Source organism: Ptychodera flava, chromosome 2 (assembly GCF_041260155.1).
Source record: "Ptychodera flava strain L36383 chromosome 2, AS_Pfla_20210202, whole genome shotgun sequence".
Taxonomy (NCBI): domain Eukaryota; kingdom Metazoa; phylum Hemichordata; class Enteropneusta; family Ptychoderidae; genus Ptychodera; species Ptychodera flava.
In genome coordinates this window covers 16,576,694-16,600,445 of record NC_091929.1, presented here as the reverse complement: position 1 = coordinate 16,600,445, position 23,752 = coordinate 16,576,694, and the positions used below count along the sequence as shown (strand labels likewise).

General features: G+C 35.2%; 1 protein-coding gene across 2 annotated transcripts in view; it reads left to right on the top strand.

The window, feature by feature from the left end:
* The first annotated feature begins 683 nt into the window (after positions 1 to 683).
* LOC139115819 (nucleoporin Nup37-like) overlaps positions 684 to 23,752 on the top strand; it is a 600,123-nt gene continuing 577,054 nt past the window's right edge. Inside the window, exons 1-7 of one of the 2 annotated variants that reach the window (XM_070678197.1) lie at positions 684 to 946; positions 3,465 to 3,589; positions 5,387 to 5,459; positions 6,169 to 6,354; positions 7,008 to 7,189; positions 8,083 to 8,212; positions 8,605 to 11,029. In XM_070678197.1, coding sequence (XP_070534298.1) covers positions 794 to 946; positions 3,465 to 3,589; positions 5,387 to 5,459; positions 6,169 to 6,354; positions 7,008 to 7,189; positions 8,083 to 8,212; positions 8,605 to 8,721 — 966 coding nt within the window. In that variant the 5' untranslated portion in view covers positions 684 to 793 and the 3' untranslated portion in view covers positions 8,722 to 11,029. Of the gene's footprint in view, positions 947 to 3,464; positions 3,590 to 5,386; positions 5,460 to 6,168; positions 6,355 to 7,007; positions 7,190 to 8,082; positions 8,213 to 8,604; positions 11,030 to 23,752 lie in introns of those variants that run through there. The other variant, XM_070678204.1, reaches the window with a different exon arrangement.

Genomic DNA, 23,752 nt, shown 5'->3' with positions numbered 1-23,752 from the left:
AAATGACAAATGTGGCAATTATGATGTACTGTATGAACTTGTAGTTAACTAAAAAATCGAGCAAAGACATGACAAATACATGAACAAATAACTGACAAAAACACAAATACTGATTGAATAAATAAAAAAGGACAACAATAAATTGAATATGAATTGAAATAATTGAGAGAACAACACATGCAACATTTGGAATCACTTCCAACTTTAGTGATACTGACATCACACTTTGAATATCATGTTGCATATGTTGTTCAGTCGTCATTTACTTCAATTAATATTCAATTTATTGTTTTCTCTAATATTTTTTATTTGTTTCTTTGGTTTCTTATTTACTTGTTATTCGTTTCTTACTTTTGCGTTTGTTTTAGTTTTATTGGTTGAGTATTTTTTAGTGTTTTTGTTTTTGTCAAGTTTGTTTGCTTGGTTGTTTATACTGGCTTCCCTATGCTTATACATTCTCGATTATTTTTCTATCAAACCGTCAATCAAAATGTGCAATTATCGTATCAAGTGATTATCGTATCTCTGTCGTAGTAATATTCTGATGAAATTTAAAATATTTCATTTACTCATGGCCAGTGCCTGTAAGTCATGTCACAGTCCCTCTGTGGTCATGTAAAGGCCTGCCCACGAACTGCGAGCATCACAAATACGATCTGAAAACGAATCACAGTAAGAAAATGCTGCAAAATGCCTGGCGGGGCATTCGAGGACATTGATGAGATCTCAGGAACGCCACGCACCGTGTACACCTGTCGCACACATCTAATTGCACTGTGTCTTATCCAGAAAGATGTTCGATAAAACTAAAAGTGGAGGTATCACCTACACGTTCGACACGCCAGACACGGTAACAGCTGTTGAGTTTTGTCCACTCGAACAGTTTTCTCAGCTGATCGCATATGGAGATTGTTTGAGGGTGTCACTGGGGATATGTCGCTTTCAGGTAAGACAATAATAGTACACATGCGTTATTTGGACCTCGCATCATAAACTGCAATTTTACAAACTAACCGGTCCACATAACGCCTGTGCAATGATATTATGGTTCCGAAGCCCACAACTTTCACCGGCGATTTGGATTGCCTCTCCCACAGGTGCCTGGAGTTGCCAGTGTAGTATGCATAGAGAGAATGGCAACACCTTGCCCTGCTTACCGTGCTGTGTGTTCTCGGCGTTAAACGGCCTCCCACCACAGCCCTGCTGACTCTCATAGGAAAATTCGGCAGAGGCTGTCTGACTTGGACCGAGCACAAAAAAACTACCCTTTCTAACTATTTTCGGCCGAAATCAACTCGATTCCGCTATGCGTACCCAAATATCCTCAATCGCTCACAGATTGCAAAACATTTGCTCTCGTGACCTCCCAAACCGTTAGTTTACCAGCGATTCCATGGTCAATGGTCCAGTGGCCAGTCATATCTTGCTAATAGCCGGCCACTGGACCCTTGACCGTTTATTACACTTCCATTACTTGCAAATGTGTATACGTGCTGCCCAATAGGGTGGGTATTTCAGCAACATGGTTTAAAATGGGGTATTGATTCAAACCATGGTCTAAAATGGGGTCGAATTTTGTGTGCCACACAAGAACAAATTCCAACTGTCCGTTCCCGTTTCGCAAGCAGAGTTCTGAGCTGCACCATGGAGGTAGCAAGAGCTCTTCCTACCTCCATGGCTGCACCAAATATAAGCATGGATATCTTTTTCTGTGTCAGGGGAACCATTAAAGAGACCCCCTGGGTTTATCCAAAGTAAACATTGACTTGGTTTTAAAACACTGTCACTAATTGGTCAGAACTCCATATACGGAAGAATTTTGCCCAATAGAAAATATTGAGACAAAGTGGCTCTACTACGGTACTACTGTCGGTAGTATCATGACAGATCAACATTGGGCACATGAACTAGCAGTGCCTCATAGACGCACGGCGAGGCTTCTTGTAGTTTGGAATTTGAAAAAACATCAGTCAGACTTTAACTGCAGATAACTGATAATTTTCAAAAGCTGGACCAAAATTTGGTGAGGGTGAAAGATACTTTCTTTCACCCAAATTTTGTAGTACTATTTCCAGAAACATTTTTTGGAAATCATGGCTTGGCCAGCAACACCATAGTCGTAAATGCGGTATTGTGGTAGGCTTTGCCAGTAACTCGGTCATGCAAATGCTTGCTTTTTACCCTATTACATTTTTGCAAATTTTGACACTATGACTTTTGACCTGGGTCAAAGGTCACAAAGTTCTAAAATGGGGTCCTAAAATAATGAGATTTTAGGTCTAAAATGGGCACCAGATTTTATATATGTGGCTGCACACCCCTACCACTGCTCTGAGCAAGTGCCAGTGTGGGATTGTTTATGAAGCAGGATCTTTTGAGTTCAAGTGATGGAGACAGAGGCGGCAACTCTATTTCTTCAGCTACGTTGAACTACTGCTACAATAACATAATGTATCAGTGGTTGGATAAGTGACGACCAGATCCAGTGGTGAGCGATGCACTCTGAGTATACACATACACATACACTATACTGTACATAAACATATACTAAAGTAAAGTGGTTGATTCAGGCTGTGATATAGCCGGTTTTGGCGGGAAAGTAAGAAGTGTCTTTGACTTTGATTGGTTAGAGAAATGAGTCATGTCAGAAAGACTTAAAAGTAAGTGTAAACACAGGATATTGGAAGGAACTAACAAGATGACAATCTGTCTTCATTGTGAAGGAATTAAGAAGTAGCTATCTTTGTATAACGTTTCACAACAGTGCCCCTGTATGTACGATATAGGGGATATACATCCTGGTATGTGAATATTATTATAATAAACCTTTTAAGGTCGTATTTTACAAATCAAAAGTATAGTGTTTTCAGAATGTCCTGTACATACACTGTGTTGCGGGTTATTTCACATAAAGTCACAGATAATGAGTGAGATTTGCGACTGACCTTCGTTGACTCCGTTTTCAGTTTGAGATATATAGTTTTTAAAAAAAATATGAGATCTTGTAGTTTTCCCAATGTTTATATAAAACATGTGACTGTGAGTTCAAAGGTCTTTCAGGCTACTAATGCCAATAGTTAGGCTATTACAGTTCTGCTTTTTTGTATGTTTGTAACTTTGATATACATCAAAGGCCAGATTTTTAATGTGGTTTATCTAGTGCCTGACACATCAAGAAACAACATCCATATGTTTATTTGGCGCCCTCACATTGGCCTGGTATTGTTTTACTATTTGTTTTTGTTGCTCTGTTTCTGCATAGTATTTTCTGTCTTCCATGACACTTATGTGGATGCATTTATGAAAATTAATGCTCAGTGACAAAATGATAAAAGTAGACTTCTTTTATATCAGTCAGTTGATGAACATTCTTGTTGTTTTATAAAATGATATTATTGTTGCATTATATTCATACATTTGATGTCATGCTTTTCTCACAAACATTCAACATCTTCCGATCACAGGATGAAGACTCAGAGATTGATGGTTTTGAGTTTGAACATCTCAGAGATTTTCATCATGGAACAAGGGTAACAACAATAGCATGGAGCCCAGAAACTTCATTAGAAACTCTACCAAGACAAGTCAAGTAAGTTCTAATTCTTTTAAGGTAATATACATCCTCTAAAATAAAAGACTTACACTTTTACTAAAACTTTCCTCAATGTATCTTTCAACCATTCTTTTTCAAAATCAAGAATAAAAATTGGGCGTCACTGTGTAAAGTTTGATACTAGGGGAAACAAATTACCCAAGATTTACAGATATTTGAAATTCAAAATGGCCGCCATCCCAGTGTTAACTCTATGGAGAAAAGTGAAATTTCGATTTTCGAATAACTTAGACGTTGAAAAGTTTTCCTTCACCAAAAGCTTTAAATGAACACCCACAAGTGGTAGATCACAACAGAATTGATATAAAGTTTGAAAGTCTGAGTATCTGTCCCCAAGGCGTGATCTTCCTTAGGGCAAAGAAATATAAAAAGTTTGTTTCTCATCCTCAGGGGCGTCAATTCAGACCCGCCGTGTCAACCCTTTTTCTGCTCATGAGGAAATAAAATGAAAAAAATAAATGCGAAAATACCCGATGATAGTGCATAACCACAGTGCTGTATAAAACAGAACTGCTGTATAAAATGTGAATAGCGTGGCGGCCGGTCAGAGTCCTAATTAGCATATCAATAGAAGTCAAAGTTCGCTGCTGGAGTGAAAATCATGAGTACTCCTTGGAAAATCAGCCGCATTACCTAAACGAACCAGAAATTTTGTTCACAAAAGGAGTTAGAGAATGAGCAATAATCAGAGTTCAGGCAGGTATAGGTCATTTTATTAAATTCCACTCACTTTGGTTTATTTTGCCATTCAAAGATCCGATACATGTGGTGTCGTCGTAATAGACCCACTTTCGCTCGCAGCTATCTGTAGCGGGGGTTGACCTTTGACCCACATAGCGACGCACGCTACCCCGCCTACAGATGTCCCATATACATATACAGTGGAGAATTCTACAGGTCAGGTCAAGGGACATGTTGTAATGGAGCACAATTTTTTTATGGGTTTTAGGTCCATGATCTAAAATAATTTGTTCTACTGGTCAGGTCAAGGGACATGTTATAATGGAGCAAGAGTTTTTATGGGTTGGAGGTCTACCGGTATGATCTACAATAATTTTGCAGAAACATGTTCCGAGATGATGATATTTTTCATCTCCAGCAAATTGCATGGCAATACATCAATGTTCATAGACTCCCATTCACTGTCTGTCCTTGAAATTTCTGTTTGATTACTAAGGTGGTAACATTTTTTAAAATACTTTCATTTAATAGATGTTTTCACAGCAACACTCTCATTTCCTTTCAAATTATTTGCAAAATTATTTAAATTTTGAGACATCTCTTTAGGAAATTCAGATCACAAACCTGCATACCTATATGTGAAAATCAATAAATCAGTCATATCAACCTGTGAGATGCTTTGAGTTGTCTCACATTGTGCAGCAAAACACTACCTTTGTGGACCCTATTGACATGACTAGTTAGTGATGGAAGTAGTGAAAAAAACTCACATTGTGCAGCAAAATTTGAACTTTGTAAGAAAACTGATATCAATAGTTAGTAATGGAAGTAGTAGCAGTAATGTAGTACATACATGTATACCGGTAGTTTATTTGTTAACACATTCAAAATAGACTTAAATTTTGACAATACCGTACATTAAAGACCTACAGGAAACAAATGCCACATCCTGTCCATGTTGTGTTTCAGACACAAAACAAGTACCGTAGCTTTCAAACAATATGGTTAAGTGATTACCATTGATCCACTGGTAGCAAGAAAGATAACAAATCGTTGAGCTTGTTTATTTCCTTGTTTTTACTTTGTCTACAGATTTTGTACAGCAGGAGCAGACAGTAAACTCAGATTGTTTTCATCAGATCTTAAAAGTGAAGACACTGTTACGGTAAATCTTATCATATTTTCATACAACAAAACAGATAACTGTCATTGTAAAGGATAATTCTTTTGTGATATTTATACCATACAATCAGATTCCTACAAAAGCTTATTTATGCACTAGTTGTGCAGTGTCTCCGACTTCTCTCAAGTGAATTTTCGTGTTTTCCACAAGTTTAGTTTCAGTCATTTTGATTAGTGTTAGTTGGTAAGAATAAACTTCAAACTTCTGCAAAGATGTGATATCAGTGCCAACCACGTTTTGAGTTTTAGTGCTCATTGTGGCATGGTTGCTACCACACACGGTACTTGTATGCGGTAGTTGGCACATCCAACTGTACCGGTAGTGTTTGTGTCCTTCGCATGAAAACAGCAAATATAGCACACCATGTCAATATTAAGAAAGAAATTTCTATTCTAACAAAATCTATGTCAATCTTGAAATTTGCTTAAATGAACAAGCATTGTAATTTATTTCATACCGGTTTGTCATTCTGTAAAATTTACTGTGTATCTTCATCAATTATACCGGTATGTATGGTATGGCGAAAACCGTCTCATCACATCAATTTGTAGTTTGCTGTGAATATTAGTTTTTAGCTTTTCAGGAGTAGTGAAACACAGTCAAGTACTGTTATTTTCAAAAGTGAATTTATATCATTTGTCTAATTACCAAAAACTCTGACAGGTTAACAGTTTGTCCTGTTTGTTTTCAGGTAATGGATGGTCACACAAGTTATGTCAATGATGTTGTCTTTGAACCAACAGAAGGTCAACAAATTGCCAGTGTCAGTGATGATCACACTTGCCGAGTCTGGGACTTGGATGGACTCCAGAGGGCGTGCTTTCCTTTGTACTCACCTGGTATGTCTGTGTGTTGGCATCCAGATGAACCAGCCAAGGTAATGTTTCACTAAGCCAAAACAAACATTCCTGTGTGTACTGTTGTTTGGTGTTTTCGACATCAGTGACAGATCTTGAATAAGGTAGTGCTCTTTGACCTGTATGAAACTGAGGTTCAGCGTTTTCCCCATTAATCACAAATCTTGAATGACGGCAGTGGTCTTTTGACCTCCTTGAAACTGAGGTTTGTTGTTGTCAACGTCAATCATATACAGCTTGAATAAGGCAAGAGCTCGCCCTACCTTTTATTAAAACATGACCTGAAAACTCAGGCCAACTGTAAATATAGTAAGCAAACAAGTGTGACCCTATTGCAGTAAAACATTACTGATACACCCACTCTGATGCTGGGAAATACCATCCACTAAATGCTATACAGTTAGGGTATTATAAATCATGTGTCAGAATCCTTAATTTCTTATCAATCAAGTCTATATCTGTTGAAATATGGATTGACACTGGTGCCTGCATGTCAAACCAGACAGACACTATACACTATATAGTGTACCTTACTGATTAGCATTTAGTTTCAGTATTTTTATGATAAGATGATTAAATTCTATATAACCCTGTCATTTCATCGTCTTTTGTTGCCATTTTATATTCTGTATTTTTAGTGTTGTATTTTCATTTCAAAATTCTCTACTTCTAGCTAATGGTGGCTGAAAAGAAAGGCACAATCAGATTTTATGATCTCATAACCCACCAACCAATTATGTCACTAGATGCAGGTCATGTGACTTTGATGTCGGCTGATATCTGCTTCCTTGACCCAGTTCGTATTGGTTGTATTGCAAACGGTAATTGGATGATGTGGGATTCCACAAGGTCAAGGTGAGGTCTTAGTAATGGACTGTTGTGCATTCTTACACAATTTAAAAAATTTTCTGTAAGCCTTTCAAAACACCGTAATTTCTATGTATTACAAAACAATATTTATTATAATATGCTCGGCTGGAATCCGGCAATCTGATTGGCTGGAGCCGGGGTTTATATTCTCTACAAGAAGACCTGCGCGCCGCGTAACATGTTTGAGCTCGCGCAAATTTCGAACGCCAACTTGAGAGTTCAACGCGCCGTAATGTCGAACAAGTCTATGGCTTCAGATTGTTTTTGATCGTTAAATTTTAGGCTAGTGCAGCTTGACGAACCAAAATATGAAGAGTTTCTGTAAGCAGCGGAGTCTGTGTAACAACACCACAATTTTTTAAAGTTTTATGAGCGTTTTTTTTTAAAGAAAAAATTCTTCAAGTTCGATGTCTAATCGCGATATCGATGCGGTGCGTAACCGTAGTTATGACTGCAACTGTGCACGCGCCGCGCGTTCTGAAACATTCTTTTTTAGAGTTTGTATGACGCTTGGCGCTCCTGAACTGTTGTGCCAACTTCGGCCCTAAAAATAACGAAATTGTCCACTTGTTTTTAACTTCAACATATTATAATGAGGTTATAAACGGTGCGCTCGGGTATTTGGTTGCGGATATAAGACCTCTGGGATGAAAATTAGCATATTTGGGTGAAATAATCACTTCGCTTCGCTCAGTGATTATTTCCCGCCAAATATGCTAATTTTCAGCCCAGAGGTCTTATATCCGCAACCAAATACCCTCGCTTGCCGTTTATAACCTCTAAATATCTTTTTTCCTGACATTTTGGACACCTGATGTTAGATGCATTGCATAGTAGCGAAGCAGTATTCTCAAAACATGTATCCATTTCTTTTTCAGCCTGCCACAGGAGAACAGACAAGCTCACAATGAGGGTGGTAGAAATTTCAGATGGTCACGAGTCAGTGAGAATCTGTTTGCCACAACAGGACAAAATGAGGTCAAAGTATTCCATCTAGGACACTCACAGGTAATTAACACTTTATGCACAAATCAGTTGTTAAACTCTTGATTTCCAAAGCACAGAACTTCATATAACACTGCTGATGTAAAAAGTGTAGAGATACTAGTTTAAGTAGGTGTTTGTTTTATAACCATCAAATTATTCATGTTTTCTTGACATTGGAGTACAGAACATTCCACTTGACAGTGCTTGTGGTTTATAATCCAGGGTAGGTTTTATACAGTTCACTTGACAGACTTGGTACCAAATATTTTCCCATTGGTGGATGACTTTGAACAGAATTTTCTGTGGTTATTTGTTTATGAAGAATGATTTAAAAAGCAGTTGTCTCATTCTTGTTTAGAAGAAAGAAAAATAACTCTGCTCTTTCATCAGTAAGAATTTCCATTGGTTTTCAGGTACCTGTGTCAAGTTCATTACCAGTCACAGCAGGGGGTCTGTGCTGGCATGCCACTTTACCAGTTTGTGCTGTTGGTGGAGATGGGAAAGTACATCTATGGATGACAGTAATATGAACTCAGTCAGTGAGAGATGAGTACAGACAACAATTCCACTTTTCAGTATTTCTACATGTTGCAAATTGAAAAGCTGTTTCAAAAGCTGTTCTTGAGATAATGTAAAATGGAAACAGGCTTGGAAAAATCAGTCCTACTGAGAACCTGACCATGGACAGAACATTCTTACCATGGATGGATACATTTTGCTTAATGAAGAGTTTATTTGCTATAAAAATGGAAAAGAGGTACATCTATTGTCATGGAAGTTCAAAAGAAATGGTGCATTTTAACGGTAAAGGTGTTCCATTCCTCATCTGGTTTTATCCTCGCATTATAAATTTCCTGAAAATAGATTTGCATGGGGAATTGATATCATGGACAACTTTAAGAAGTATGTACAATGCATTTAATTTAATCATGTGTATGCAGTACCACTACAGCTGTAAACCAACCATGTTCTGGCTGGGTATTGTTTCCTTCAAGCCAGAGAGAGAAAAAATATGCAGACTCAGATTTCCACTTTTTATCATCTCTTTGTGAGACAACCGAACCAATCATTGAAAGATTTTTCTTTTCTTTTTTTTGGCAAAATTAAAGTAGTAAATTTTTATTTTATTTCATAATATTGAATATGTACTTCCTGTTCAAATACCATACATCTTGGGAATGGAAAATCAAAATATTGCAGCAAACAAATGTATTTGCTCTATATTGAAACGAGCACTATCAGAAGCACTACAGAAGCATTTCCAGGATTATGTGACAATGTTTACAAAACAAGTTCAGCAAATAAAGAATGGTGATTTGAAGAAAAATTCTGAAATGTCATTTTAGTTTTCAGAACTTTTAATTGTTCCACATAACAATGCTGGAATATACCGGTAAGTTAGGATTTGAAATCTGCCCGTAATTCTGCAGTGACTGACACACTTAATGTCTATAGAGTTAAAGTAAATGATATACACAAGTTTCATATCTTTAAATGTTATCTCAATGTAGTTTATTACTCTGAACACCGATCAAAGTACATTCTTCAATCTGAGGTTACTCAACAGAAATTTACAGAAAGCTGAAATTAAAACAGGGAGGTACATGTAAAATCAGAAGCAGTGCCCATGCTAGGATGATAATAACAGTGGTACATTTTTACACATAAAATGATGTTTGATTGGTGGAATAAACAATTTCCCCAAATAGAATGGTTCTCAGCTTTAAATAGAACCTTATAAGTGCATAAATAATCAAAACACTGGTACATTCATGGCGTGATTTCTTTTTGAATAAATAAGCAACCTATTGGCCAATAGAGTACCACTGTATTATGTAGAGACTAACTATTTTGGACGAAATATGTTGATGAAGCTCACTTCAGGATGGCCAGACCAAAACTGGCAAATATAGCTGCAAAAATACACAATTGAATGTTTTATCCTAATTTGAAAATATCACATTAAGATCATCCCTAAGAACATCTCAACTAAATACCACAGCTATCAGATGAGTACGTTTTAGTAACAAATTTTTACCAAAAAGGTCAAAATTGCCCCAAATTTACAACTTGCTGATTTCATCATTATTTACATATTTCAGATTTTGATCATCCCTATCAACCTGCATACCAAATATCAAAACTATCAGACTGGTTGTTTTGCTGAAAAAAATTTTGACCAAAAATGACAAAAATTGCCTTGACGATACAAACTTGCATATTTCTGCTCAAAGTGAACCATTCTAAACGGCTTGTCCCTCGTAACCTAAATCTTAAATATCTAAGCTGTCAACTCAGCAGTCTTGAAGAAGATTTTGAAAGATTTTTGGACCAAAAATGACAAAAAATTCCTTAAAAATATACATTTACATTACAATTTGAACAAATCTTAATTAGGTCATGCTAAGGGAACCTGTATACTAAATATTAAAGTTGTTGGATCTGCCAGTACAGAGAAGATATTTGTCCAAATTAGCAAATTATCTTCAAAATACAATTTGCATATTTCATCAAAATTTGAACAAATCTGACAATGGTCATCCCTAGGGACCTGCATTCCAAATATTAAAGAAATACCAGTAGTTCTGACTGTTTTGAAGGAGAAGCTTTGAATGTAAAAAGTTGACAGACGACAGACAACGCCTCACATCTGCCTATTAGATAAGCTCCACGTTGCTGACAAGGAAGTTAAAAAGAAAATTGTGACTTCGACAAAAAAGAACACAGCAATTTACATGTTAAAACATTCTTGAGCAAATGTTCACATCATTGATAAATTATGATACATATGCAAAATCATAACATGATTTGATATTTAAAGAAACAAATCATGATGATTAAGAAAGTTCCTGTCAAAGCCCTAGTACAGAAAAATGTTGTATGTCTTATAATTACACTGCTCAAGTTGGCGATCCCAGGATATGGCAATTCAAACAGAAACATGATAAAAATAGATTATCGTGATATGAAAAAAAGGCAGTTGTAATAGCAGGTAAAACCTATAAATTGTCAGAATTCATAGAGTGATAGTGTCTTACATAGTTAAGATACAAACTTTGAAAATATATCAAAACTAAGGTAACAATATCACAACAACCAAACTTTAAAACATTCACGGTGTATTACCCCTATTTGTAACAATCAACCCTATTTGTAACAAAATTTTTAATTTTCAAAAAAACTTTGCCGTATATGTTGAAATATTAATAAAATATGCATATTTGTATGTTTGAGGGCAATTTTCTTTTTTTTCCTTGTCAAAACTCATTTTTCCGAACTGCTTTTGTTACAAATTGGGTTGATTGTTACAAATAGGGGTGACATGTGTCAACCCTATTTGTAACAATCAACCCTATTTGTAACAAAACCTAAATTTCAAAGAAACTTGGCCGTATTTGATGAATCTTGATGAAATATACATATTAGTATGTTCGGGGGCAATTTTCTTTGTTTTCCTTGTTGAAACTCATTTTTCCGAAAATGCTCGTGAGATTAAATTTCGTTGTGCAGGTTCCTAGGGATAAGAGCCCTACTCGTAAGATATAATCAAGTCGTGCAGATACATGCCAAAGGTTTGTTTGGGGCAATTTTCACCATTTTCGGTCAAACATGTTAAAAATCTTGTTTTCTGACCGAAATCATACTAAACCTATATGGGGTTAACTTTTGTTACAAATTGGGTTGATTGTTACAAATAGGGTTGACGTCTCAACCCTATTTGTAACAATCAACCCTATTTGTAACAATCAACCCTATTTGTAACAAAATTTAACCAACTTGAAACTAAACCTTATTTTCTCCAAAACTTGGCCGTATTTGATGAAATCTTGATGAAATGTACATATTAGTATGTTTTGGGCAATTGTTTCCTTGTCGAAACTCATTTTTTCCCGAAAATGCTCGTTAGATTAACTTTCGTTGTGCAGGTTGCCTAGTATAAGAGGCCTACTCGTAAGATATAATCGAGTTGTGCAGATAGGTTTGTTTCGGGGCAATTTTCACCAATGTCGGTCAAAAATGTTAAAAATCTTGTTTTCTGACCGAAATCATACTAAACCTATATTGGGTTAACTTTTGTTACAAATTGGGTTGATTGTTACAAATAGGGTTGACCTGTCAACCCTATTTGTAACAATCAACCCTATTTGTAACAATCAAGCCTATTTGTAACAAAATTTAACCAACTTGAAACAAAAAACCTAATTTTCTACAAAACTTGGCCGTATTTGATGAAATCTTGATGAAATATACATATTAGTATGTTTTGGGGCAATTTTTATTTTTTACTTGTCGAAACTTATTTTTTCCGAAAATGCTCGTTTGATTAAATTTCGTTGTGCAGGTTGCCTAGTATAAGAGGCCTACTCGTAAGATATAATCGAGTTGTGCAGATACATGCCAAAGGCTTTTTCGGGGCAATTTTCACCATTTTCGGTCGAAAATGTTAAAAATCTTGTTTTCTGACCGAAATCATACTAAACCTATATGGGGTTAACTTTTGTTACAAATTGGGTTGATTGTTACAAATAGGGTTGACGTGTCAACCCTATTTGTAACAATCAACCCTATTTGTAACAAAAATTAACCAACTTGAAACAAAACCTAATTTTCAAAAAAACTTGGCCGTATTTGATGAAATTTTGATGACATATACATATTAGTATGATTTGGGGCAATTTTTTTTTTTCCTTGTCGAAACTCATTTTTTTCCGGAAATGCTCGTTAGATTAACTTTCGTTGTGCAGGTTCCTAGTAATAAGAGGCCTAATCGTAAGATATATTCGAGTTGTGCAATACATGCCAAAGGTTTGTTTCGGGGCAATTTTCACCATTTTCGGTCAAAAATGTTAAAAATCTTGTTTTCTGACCGAAATCATACTAAACCTATATGGGTTAACTTTTGTTACAAATTGGGTTGATTGTTACAAATAGGGTTGACGTGTCAACCCTATTTGTAACAATCAACCCTATTTGTAACAATCAACCCTATTTGTAACAAAATTTAATAATTTTGTAAAAAAACCCTATTTTCAAAAACTTGGCCGTATTTGATGAAATCTTGATGAAATATGCGTATTTAGGTCTATATTTTGGGGAAATATGTCGTTTTTCAAAAAAAATATGTTTTCTAAAATTGCGAGGTGGTTTGTTTTGAAATTTGGTATACAGGTTTCTGGAGATAATTCCTTCAAGACGTGTTGGATTGTGCTGATCTATGCACGACTCTTTTTTGGCAATTTCGCCATTTTTGCTAAAAAAACAGGTCAAAAATCTTCTTCTTAGAATCTACTCGTCCTATTGCTTTGACATTTTGTATGAAGGTTCCTTGTGGTGACGTTTTACCTAATTTTCAGATAATTCATCACAGATACGGCCTTGGCATTTGTTTGGATTCATTTGAACCCTCAATGCCGCTGCTTTAATTTATACACTTGTTGTTTATTGTAGGCTCTTGTTGGTTGTTTCGGCAAAAGGGTTTTTATTGCTTCCCACTTATCAAGTTCTTCCAAATATTTTGACGGGCTTTCTTTTTTATCCTTTGTTTTGATATGTGTTGAGCCTAAATGTTGTTGTGAAGATCAAGTCATTTTATGTTGTGAATGTTTGTTTGTTTGTTTTTTCTATTTACGGTTTTGAGTATGGTTTCTGTTTGGTTTATGTTGCCGTGCATTCTCTGTCTATTAATTTGCTTGTGAAGAATGCTACATTTTTTCTTGAAATCGATTGGGTATTGCATGTAGGCGAGTATCTAAGAATTTTGCCTTTGATGGGTCCCTTAAAGGTTGGTTTTGGTTGATCCTCTGAGCAGGCATTGGAACGTTCCAGTTGGTTTTGCATTTGTTTCAATATCAAGAATGATTTCTTAGTTTTGCTTTTAGCCCTGAAATATTTCAACGTCGGAAAATGTTGTTTTTTTAGGTATTTCTCAACTGTAAATTCAAATGTTGAATGCATTTCCAGTGTCAGTAGTGTCATGAAGTCTAAAACCATTTTAATGTTCAAATTGAATATTCGTCAGTTTGTATAACCTGCTGAAGGGAGATTTTCACTGACAATAACTAGGAGACAGAGACACAAGGGTAATTTCCCACTCGATGTTGCTGCCGAGCGCTGATGGATAAGTAACCATATGACCTTTGATGAAGGGATGAGTCAAGTGCATGGCATATTTCGTATCATAAACCTTAAGAGGTAGACTATCATAAACGATGTAATTATCTGCATCGGTCGCACCACTTCTTAGATTCGGAGATTTTCATTCTGAATACTCTTCAGAATCACGTTTCATCTCTACTTTTTATGTCATAGGGATCACGATAACATTCAATAACATTATGATTACTAAGATCGAGAAGTATCTGTCCCTCGAATTCTAAAACAATGCACTTGATTATATTTTTATGATATTCTGAACTACTCGGTTATTTGGGTGACCGATACTATAAGGTCAAATACCAGATCGAAGGTATCTGGAACATAAACGACTCCACTCTCTAACTTTGGACACCGTATGTGTAGTGTCTCACCTATCTGTGCCTGGCTTGGGTTATGAGTAACTACATGATGGGTCCTTTCTGCCTTAATTCCATATGTTTTTCGGCTGCTGAAGCTTGATAAAATTATCGATTTTACGGCATTGTCATGCTGTACGGTATTATTAGTGGAGTAATACAGAGAAAAATACGACTGAAGGAGGAAAAAAATATAGAACTCGAGGGCGACGGTATTGACAGTTTTCAAAATTTAAAGTTTGAGGATGATTTAAGTTACTATGAAGCATCCTTTACAGAGGCCGACCAAAGTCTCGGTGGCCTGCAGATGGATAGGATAGGCAAAAGAAATAAGTTGTCCTGTTCCGATAACCCGACCCACCCTATTTTTTAGACTGCGACCCTAAACTTTTTAGCAACGTAAACACGGAAGAAACAAAAAGACATAAAACCCCCATAAAATCACGTGTTCGTCACCTGATATTTGACTTTTGCTTTGGGACGTCGACGTCTTTTATGTAATTAGTCCTTTAATATGTATGATACGCTTTTTCTGGAAATGTTGTGGTAAGTGTTAGATCGCCCTGAACCCCTGAAAAGTGCATATTTAAAAAAAAAATTGGGGAAAAGAAAACCAGCCGACCTAACTGCCCTATTTTGAAACCATGTTATTGGAAGAGCAAAATTTATGTTTTAAGTGTTACAAATAGCGTTAACTTTTGATACAAATAGGGTTAGTATGACTTCTGTCAGAAAAGGTGGTTTGTTTTGCATGTATCTGAAAAACATGATTACCTCTTAGATGGAGGCCTTTTTATCCCTAGAAACCTGCACGCCGAAATTTTATCTAATGAGTAGTTTAAAAAAAATGAGTTTCGACAAGGAAAAAACAAGAAAAATTGCCCCCGAACATACTAATATGTATATTTCATCAAGATTTCATCAAATACGGCCAAGTTTTTTTGAAAATTAGGTTTTGTTTCAAGTTGGTTAAATTTTGTTACAAATAGGGTTGATTGTTACAAATAGGGTTGATTGTTACAAATAGGGTTGACACGTCAACCCTATTTGTAACAATCAACCCAATTTGTAACAAAAGTTAACCCCATATAGGTTTAGTATGATTTCGGTCAGAAAATAAGATTTTTAACATTTTCGACCTAAATTGGGGAAAATTGCCCCCCAAAAAACCTATCTGCACAACTCGATTATATCTTACGAGTAGGCCTCTTATACTAGGCAACCTGCACAACGAAAGTTAATCTAACGAGCATTTTCGGAAAAAATGAGTTTCGACAAGGAAAAAATAAAAATTGCCCCAAAACATACTAATATGTACATTTCATCAAGATTTCATCAAATACGGCCAAGTTTTGTAGAAAATAAGGTTTAGTTTCAAGTTGGTTAAATTTTGTTACAAATAGGGTTGATTGTTACAAATAGGGTTGACACGTCAACCCTATTTGTAACAATCAACCCAATTTGTAACAAAAGTTAACCCCATATAGGTTTAGTATGATTTCGGTCAGAAAACAAGATTTTTAACATTTTTGACCGAAAATGGTGAAAATTGCCCCAAAACAAACCTTTGGCATGTATCTGCACAACTCGATTATATCTTACGAGTATGCCTCTTATACTAGGCAACCTGCATAACGAAAGTTAATCTAACGAGCATTTTCGGTTACAAATAGGGTTGACACGTCAACCCTATTTGTAACAATCAACCCAATTTGTAACAAAAGTTAACCCAATATAGGTTTAGTATGATTTCGGTCAGAAAATAAGATTTTTAACATTTTCGACCGAAATTGGGGAAAATTGCCCCGAAACAAATCTATCTGCACAACTCGATTATATCTTACGAGTAGGCCTCTTATACTAGGCAACCTGCACAACGAAAGTTAATCTAACGAGCATTTTCGGAAAAAATGAGTTTCGACAAGGAAAAAATAAAAATTGCCCCAAAACATACTAATATGTACATTTCATCAAGATTTCATCAAATACGGCCAAGTTTTGTAGAAAATTAGGTTTAGTTTCAAGTTGGTTAAATTTTGTTACAAATAGGGTTGATTGTTACAAATAGGGTTGACACGTCAACCCTATTTGTAACAATCAACCCAATTTGTAACAAAAGTTAACCCCATATAGGTTTAGTATGATTTCGGTCAGAAAACAAGATTTTTAACATTTTTGACCGAAAATGGTGAAAATTGCCCCAAAACAAACCTTTGGCATGTATCTGCACGACTTGATTACATCTTACGAGTAGGGTTCTTATCCCTAGGAACCTGCACAACGAAATTTAATCTCACGAGCATTTTCGGAAAAATGAGTTTCAACAAGGAAAACAAAGAAAATTGCCCCCGAACATACTAATATGTATATTTCATCAAGATTTCATCAAGTACGGCCAAGTTTCTTTGAAATTTAGGTTTTGTTACAAATAGGGTTGATTGTTACAAATAGGGTTGACACATGTCACCCCTATTTGTAACAATCAACCCAATTTGTAACAAAAGCAGTTTCGGAAAAATGAGTTTTGACAAGGAAAAAAAAGAAAATTGCCCTCAAACATACAAATATGCATATTTTATTAATATTTCAACATATACGGCAAAGTTTTTTTGAAAATTAAATTTTGTTACAAATAGGGTTGATTGTTACAAATAGGGGTAATACACACACCATCATATAGAAATGGTATAATACAGAAAACAATTGTATGTCTTATAATAACGTTGCTAAATTGGCTGACCCAGGATATGGCAATTCAAAAAAAACATGATAAAAATAGATTATGTATCTTGATATGAAAAAGGCAGTTTTACTAGCAGGTATAACTTATAAATTGTTAGAATTCATGAATTGATAGTGTCTTACACAGTTGAAGAAAGAACTTTGAAAACTCACCGAAACACAAGAAAAGTAGCACAACAACTAAACTTTAAAAATATTCACTGCATTGTATAGAAATTGTTAAAACTTGTTTCCATTGGTCTCATGGAAAACATAAAGAAGAAATTAATATAAAGTCTTGAGACATGTACATACACGAGCAAAATCAAAAAATAATATCCGAAGAACACTGATCTATTGGATCATGAAAATTCAAAGTTACCTTTCATTTACATGAAAATATAACAGTACATACATCATTCCAAAAAGTCATTAGTATGAATAGTACAAGTTTGAGCAGTAATACTGTTTTTGTGTGGGGAGAAATAATTGCATTCACTTGTTATAGATGACTGTGCTTATTCTATGTTGATGACACCATTGCATTGATATTTTGTTAACCTAATGGGCAGCAAAATTTCCAACAATGTATTATTTCAATTTAAAGCTTGTGAATTAAGATGTATCAAAACAATACCAGTAAAATCCTGTTACCAAAATTTAACTTTCTTATAACATACAGAAGATTTAGAGGGTAGACGTAAATGTCCAAAATCAGATCAGAATTTATATTTGGCACTATTATGCTGAAAAAGTTTGACCCTATTGGACATAAAATGCTCTCTGTAATTTTGTGTGGATCACCTATTTTTGCTACAATTATTATCAGGTACACCCCTGTGACTTACTCTGGGGTAAGTTGATTATGTGGATGGAATTAATATTGTTTAATGTTGGTTATGTAATGACCTAATTAATGGGAACAACACCAGCTGTTATTATTTGCTTACAATTTTTAGTTCTGTAAGCAAATAAAACATTGATGGTTTTGATCTTAAATACTAGTAATATGGTAGATTTCCTTTGCTCTTTACATAACCTACCACATTAGATGATAACGTTTTACCGAATGTGATGAAAAGTCAATTGACCCCTGATACATTGCAGGACATTCCAACAATAGTAACAGATTTGCCCTTCAGACTGAAGACAATATCTCCTTGTGAGGCTGAACCAGCTGTATCACTCAAGACAAAGCCATCTGCCAATAATTTCTCTTTCATTAAATCCACATTTTGTGAAGACAATGAATTACAGAGTGTTATTGTTAGTTGGCTGCATCTGTGTTCATCTGCTTTAATGACACTATCGATGATCGCTGACCGACAGCTATCATTCAAATCACAGTCTTTGAACTCCAACTTTTCAAATGATTCTTTGGTAAGCAATTCTATCCACGTTTTTGAAGAGTCAACCATTGAGGTGATTTTCCCACCAACAATTATTACCTTGGCCAGATTTGGTAATGCTAAAATGCATTCGTGAACATTTTCTATCAAAAACTCACGCAAATAATGAGTACAAAATTCATCTGACAGAATGTCAGGTAGTTCAATACAGAGCGATTTGAGTCCAGAGATCTTTTGAATCCGCAAAACATAACAAACTTTAATGTATCTTTTAGTCAAAACATTGCTATCTTCCAGTATAGCATGGTTCACATCGACATCGTCAAAACTCAAGTCAATATTTGACATGTGATTCAAAGCAAACTCCACTTCAATCGTTTTGGAGGAAGTCTCTATCCCCTCACCATATGACCCTTGGATGGTCACTGTATTGCCTTTGAATTTTACTCCATGTATGATTAGCCCATCACTGACAAGCTTTTCAATTTTTACAGATATTTCAATATCCTCACATCTTTCAGTAGATGATATGACAACTGTTTGAGCAGACTGACATTGTAGCATTGCATTGCAAACTGACTTCATAAAATTGCACTGAAGAGATTTATTACTTTTGTATGAAAATTGCTGGGTATTAACTTCTGCTAGACACTCTAACACGTCAACAACTGGTGAGAGCTCATGTGATGTTTCAACATATTCAACATTGTTGAATGTTATATGCTTTGAAATGCCTATAACACCCTGAATGATGTCTTTAATATTTGAAGTGCTTTTAATATGAGCATCAACGATAATTCTCTCTTTGACTGTTAAAAAGCCTTTCTGAAGCTCTTGATACAACTGATGATATCAAATTTTGATTTGCAAATTCCAAACTCACTTGTGCGCTTTTGACTCTTAACTACGATGGTTGAATGTTGAGGAGGGTTTAGTTTGCAGCTATCAGGAACACAGTGGCTGAAATGACATGTGCGTTAATTTGTTTGGTACACTTGTGACAAGCTGAGAATGTACAGTCTTGATCAACTCAAAGTCCTCAGAAGGTAATCCTGGATGACAAACTCTTTTGCACTGACCTGTGACAAACTTGGATTATATTTGAAGTACAAAGACCGAAAACGTCTTCAGTATTCAAGTAACCACCATTTCTTATGTGCATTGTCACCTTTCCAATATCAACTGATCCACTCTTTAAAAACACCTATGTCTTTACCGCTACATTTCTTAAAATCATAGTTCACTTGCATGGCCATTTGACACTGCCATTATCGAGAGATACAAATTCCGCTAGAGACTGATACAAACTCAGCAGATTGAAATCCTACTATCCATCTTGTACCAAGTTTTGAACTTTCCAAACTTCGCTATGACTTCTAGTTTGCCCTCTTGATCTAATTCAATATCCTCAAGAAAAGTAAATTCAACTGACTTCAACAGATTATCATCAGCCAAGCAGCAATGTACATCTTTCATGAACTGCAAATTTTCAAGTAGAGGTAATCCTTTAATTACAAGCTTACTAATAGAATGCTTTGGCAAGCGGTTTACAACAGATGAAATTCGTTGACAAATATACTTCTTATCATATTTCTTATAATTTGATACTAGCAATGTCATGTTGTCCACAAAAACTGATGAAATCATCGCAAGTGTATCATTTATGTAACTTTCAACATTTGTCTTGCCGAAATCAACCTCTGTACTTACGTCTACTGATACACTTTCATCACTGATTGCTGCATACTTTGACAGCAAATTATAGATTGATAGAATATTTACATCACTGCATTCATATTTTAAAATTATGATTGTAAACCTTTGACACTTTATAATTATTTTATTTTTCTCTCCAATTAATTCATTGATTAATACAAGCAGTTGTTTATGCTCGTCAAAAAGGTACAAATTTTCACCATTTTCTATCACTTGCATTTCCCAATTCCAAAATATCATTTCCATTGACTTTATTGAGGAACGATCACAAAGACATTTAATTGCATCTTCGAGAGACTGTAAACTTCCTTGTGGTAGCCCTCTAATGAGAAGCCTATTTGCAGACACCTGTGACAAACTTTGAACAATGGTGGGAACTTGTTTCAAAATGTCCGTGTCTGCACCATGAAGATTAAACATTGTCAATATTATCTCTCCAATATTGACTGATTTTAATCTTGGTAACATTTCAGGTATGTCATAATTCACTACAGTTTTAGAGAAGTTATAATTAATCTCCATGTCTGGAGATACTCTCTCATTATAAGAAGATGCAAGTTCTGTAAGCACGTTTTGTAAACCAAGAATATCACAATTCTTATCATTAACTTTATAGCAAGTTTTAAACTTTCCAAAATTTGCTGTTATTTCCAGTTTTTCTATTTCCCAATATTCAAGAGAATCATCAGAGAACGTCATATCAACAGACTTCAATAAATCATTGCTTTGAAGTACAGTATGTACCTCTCTAACAAAGTCCAAATTTCCATGAGGCAATCCGTTCATGACAAGCTTATTGGCAGAGACCACTGACAAAGCTTCCACAATGCTAGAAATATTTGAACAGATGTCTTTCTTGCTTAAGCTTTCTGTCTGGTAAAAGTTCAGTAATATGCGTCCAATGTGAACCGATTCAAGTCTTTGGAGAAGGGCAGTTATGTCTGATGTATCTGTGCAGTCACTCTAAATGTCAATATCTAGAGACACTCTGTCATTATTAGCAGATGCAAATTCTGAAAGGAAATTACACAGACCAAGAATATCAAAATTCTTGTCATTAATTTTATAGCAAGTTTTAAACTTTCCAAAATTTGCTGTTATTTCCAGTTTACCTGTTTGCCAATATTTAAGAGAATCATCACAGAATGTCATATCAACAGACTTCAATAACTTATTGCTTTGAAGTACAGTATGTACCTCTCTAACAAAGTCCAAATTTCCATGAGGTAATCCTTTCATGACAAGTTCATTGGCAGAGACCACTGACAAAGCTTCCACAATGCTTAAGATATTTGAACACATTTCTTTCTGGCTTAAGCTATCTGACTGTTTAAAGTTCAGTATTATGCGTCCAATGTGAACGGATTCAGTCTTTGAGAAGGACGATCATGTCTGATGTATCCGTGCAGTCACTCCTAATGTCAATATCTAGAGACACTCTCTCATTATTAGCAGATGCAAATTCTGAAAGGAAATTACACAGACCAAGAACATCAAAATTCTTGTCATTATTTTATAGCAAGTTTTAAACTTTCCAAAATTTGCTGTTATTTTAGTTTAGCTGTTAGAAAATATTCAAGAGAATCGTCACGGAATGTCATATCAACAGACTTGAATAACTTATTGCTTTGAAATACAGTATGTACCTCTCTAACAAAGTCCAAATTTCCATGAGGTAATCCTTTCATGACAAGAGAGTGTGTCTGAGACACTCTCTCATTATTAGCAGATGCAAATTCTGAAAGGAATTTACACAGACCAAGAACATCAAAATTCTTGTCATTAATGTTATAGCAAGTTTCAAACTTTCCAAAATTTGCTGTTATTTCCAGTTTACCTGTTTCCCAAATTTAAGAGAATCATCACAGAATGTCATATCAACAGATTTCAATAACTTATTGCTTTGAAATACAGTATGTACCTCTCTAACAAAGTCCAAATTTCCGTGAGGTAATCCTTTCATGACAAGCTTATTGGCAGAGACCACTGACAAAGCTTCCACAATGTTTAAAATATTTGAACACATGTCTTTCTGGCTTAAGCTATCTGTCTGGTAAAGTTCAGTAATATGCATCCAATGTGAACGGATTCAAGTCTTTGAAGAAGGATGGTTATGTCTGATGTATCTGTGCCGTCACTCTTAATGTCAACATCTAGAAACACTCTCTCAATATTAGCAGATGCAAATTCTGAAAGGAAATTACACAGACCAAGAACATCAAAATTCTTGTCATTAATTTTATAGCAAGTTTTAAACTTTCCAAAATTTGCTGTTATTTCCAGTTTATCTGTTTGACAATATTCACGAGAATCGTCACAGAATGTCATATCAACAGACTTCCATAACTTATTGCTTTGAAGTACAGTATGTTCCTCTCTTACAAAGTCCAAATTTCCATGAGGTAATCCTTTCATGACAAGTTCATTGGCAGAGACCACTGACAAAGCTTCCACAATGCTTGAAATATTTGAACAGATGTCTTTCTTGCTTAAGCTACCTGACTGTTCAAAGTTCAGTAATATGCGTCCAATGTGAACCGATTCAAGTCTTTGAAGAAGGACGGTTATGTCTGATGTATCCGTGCAGTCACTCTTAATGTCAATATCTAGAGACACTCTCTCATTATTAGCAGATGCAAATTCTGAAAGGAAATTACACAGACCAAGAATATCAAAATTCTTGTCATTAATTTTATAGCAAGTTTTAAACTTTCCAAAATTTGCTGTTATTTCCAGTTTACCTGTTTGCCAAAATTTAAGAGAATCATCACAGAATGTCATATCAACAGACTTCAATAACTTATTGCTTTGAAGAACAGTATGTACCTCTCTAACAAAGTCCAAATTTCCATGAGGTAATCCGTTCATGACAAGCTTATTGGCAGAGACCACTGACAAAGCTTCCACAATGCTTGAAATATTTGAACAGATGTCTTTCTGGCTTAAGCTATCTGACTGTTCAAAGTTCAGTAATATGCATCCAATGTGAACCGATTCACGTCTTTGAAGAAGGACGGTTATGTCTGATGTATCTGTGCAGTCACTCCAAATGTCAATATCTAGAGACACTCTGTCATTATTAGCAGATGCAAATTCTGAAAGGAAATTACACAGACCAAGAATATCAAAATTCTTGTCATTAATTTTATAGCAAGTTTTAAACTTTCCAAAATTTGCTGTTATTTCCAGTTTATCTGTTTGAAAATATTCAAGAGAATCATCACAGAATGTCATATCAACAGACTTCAATAACTTATTGCTTT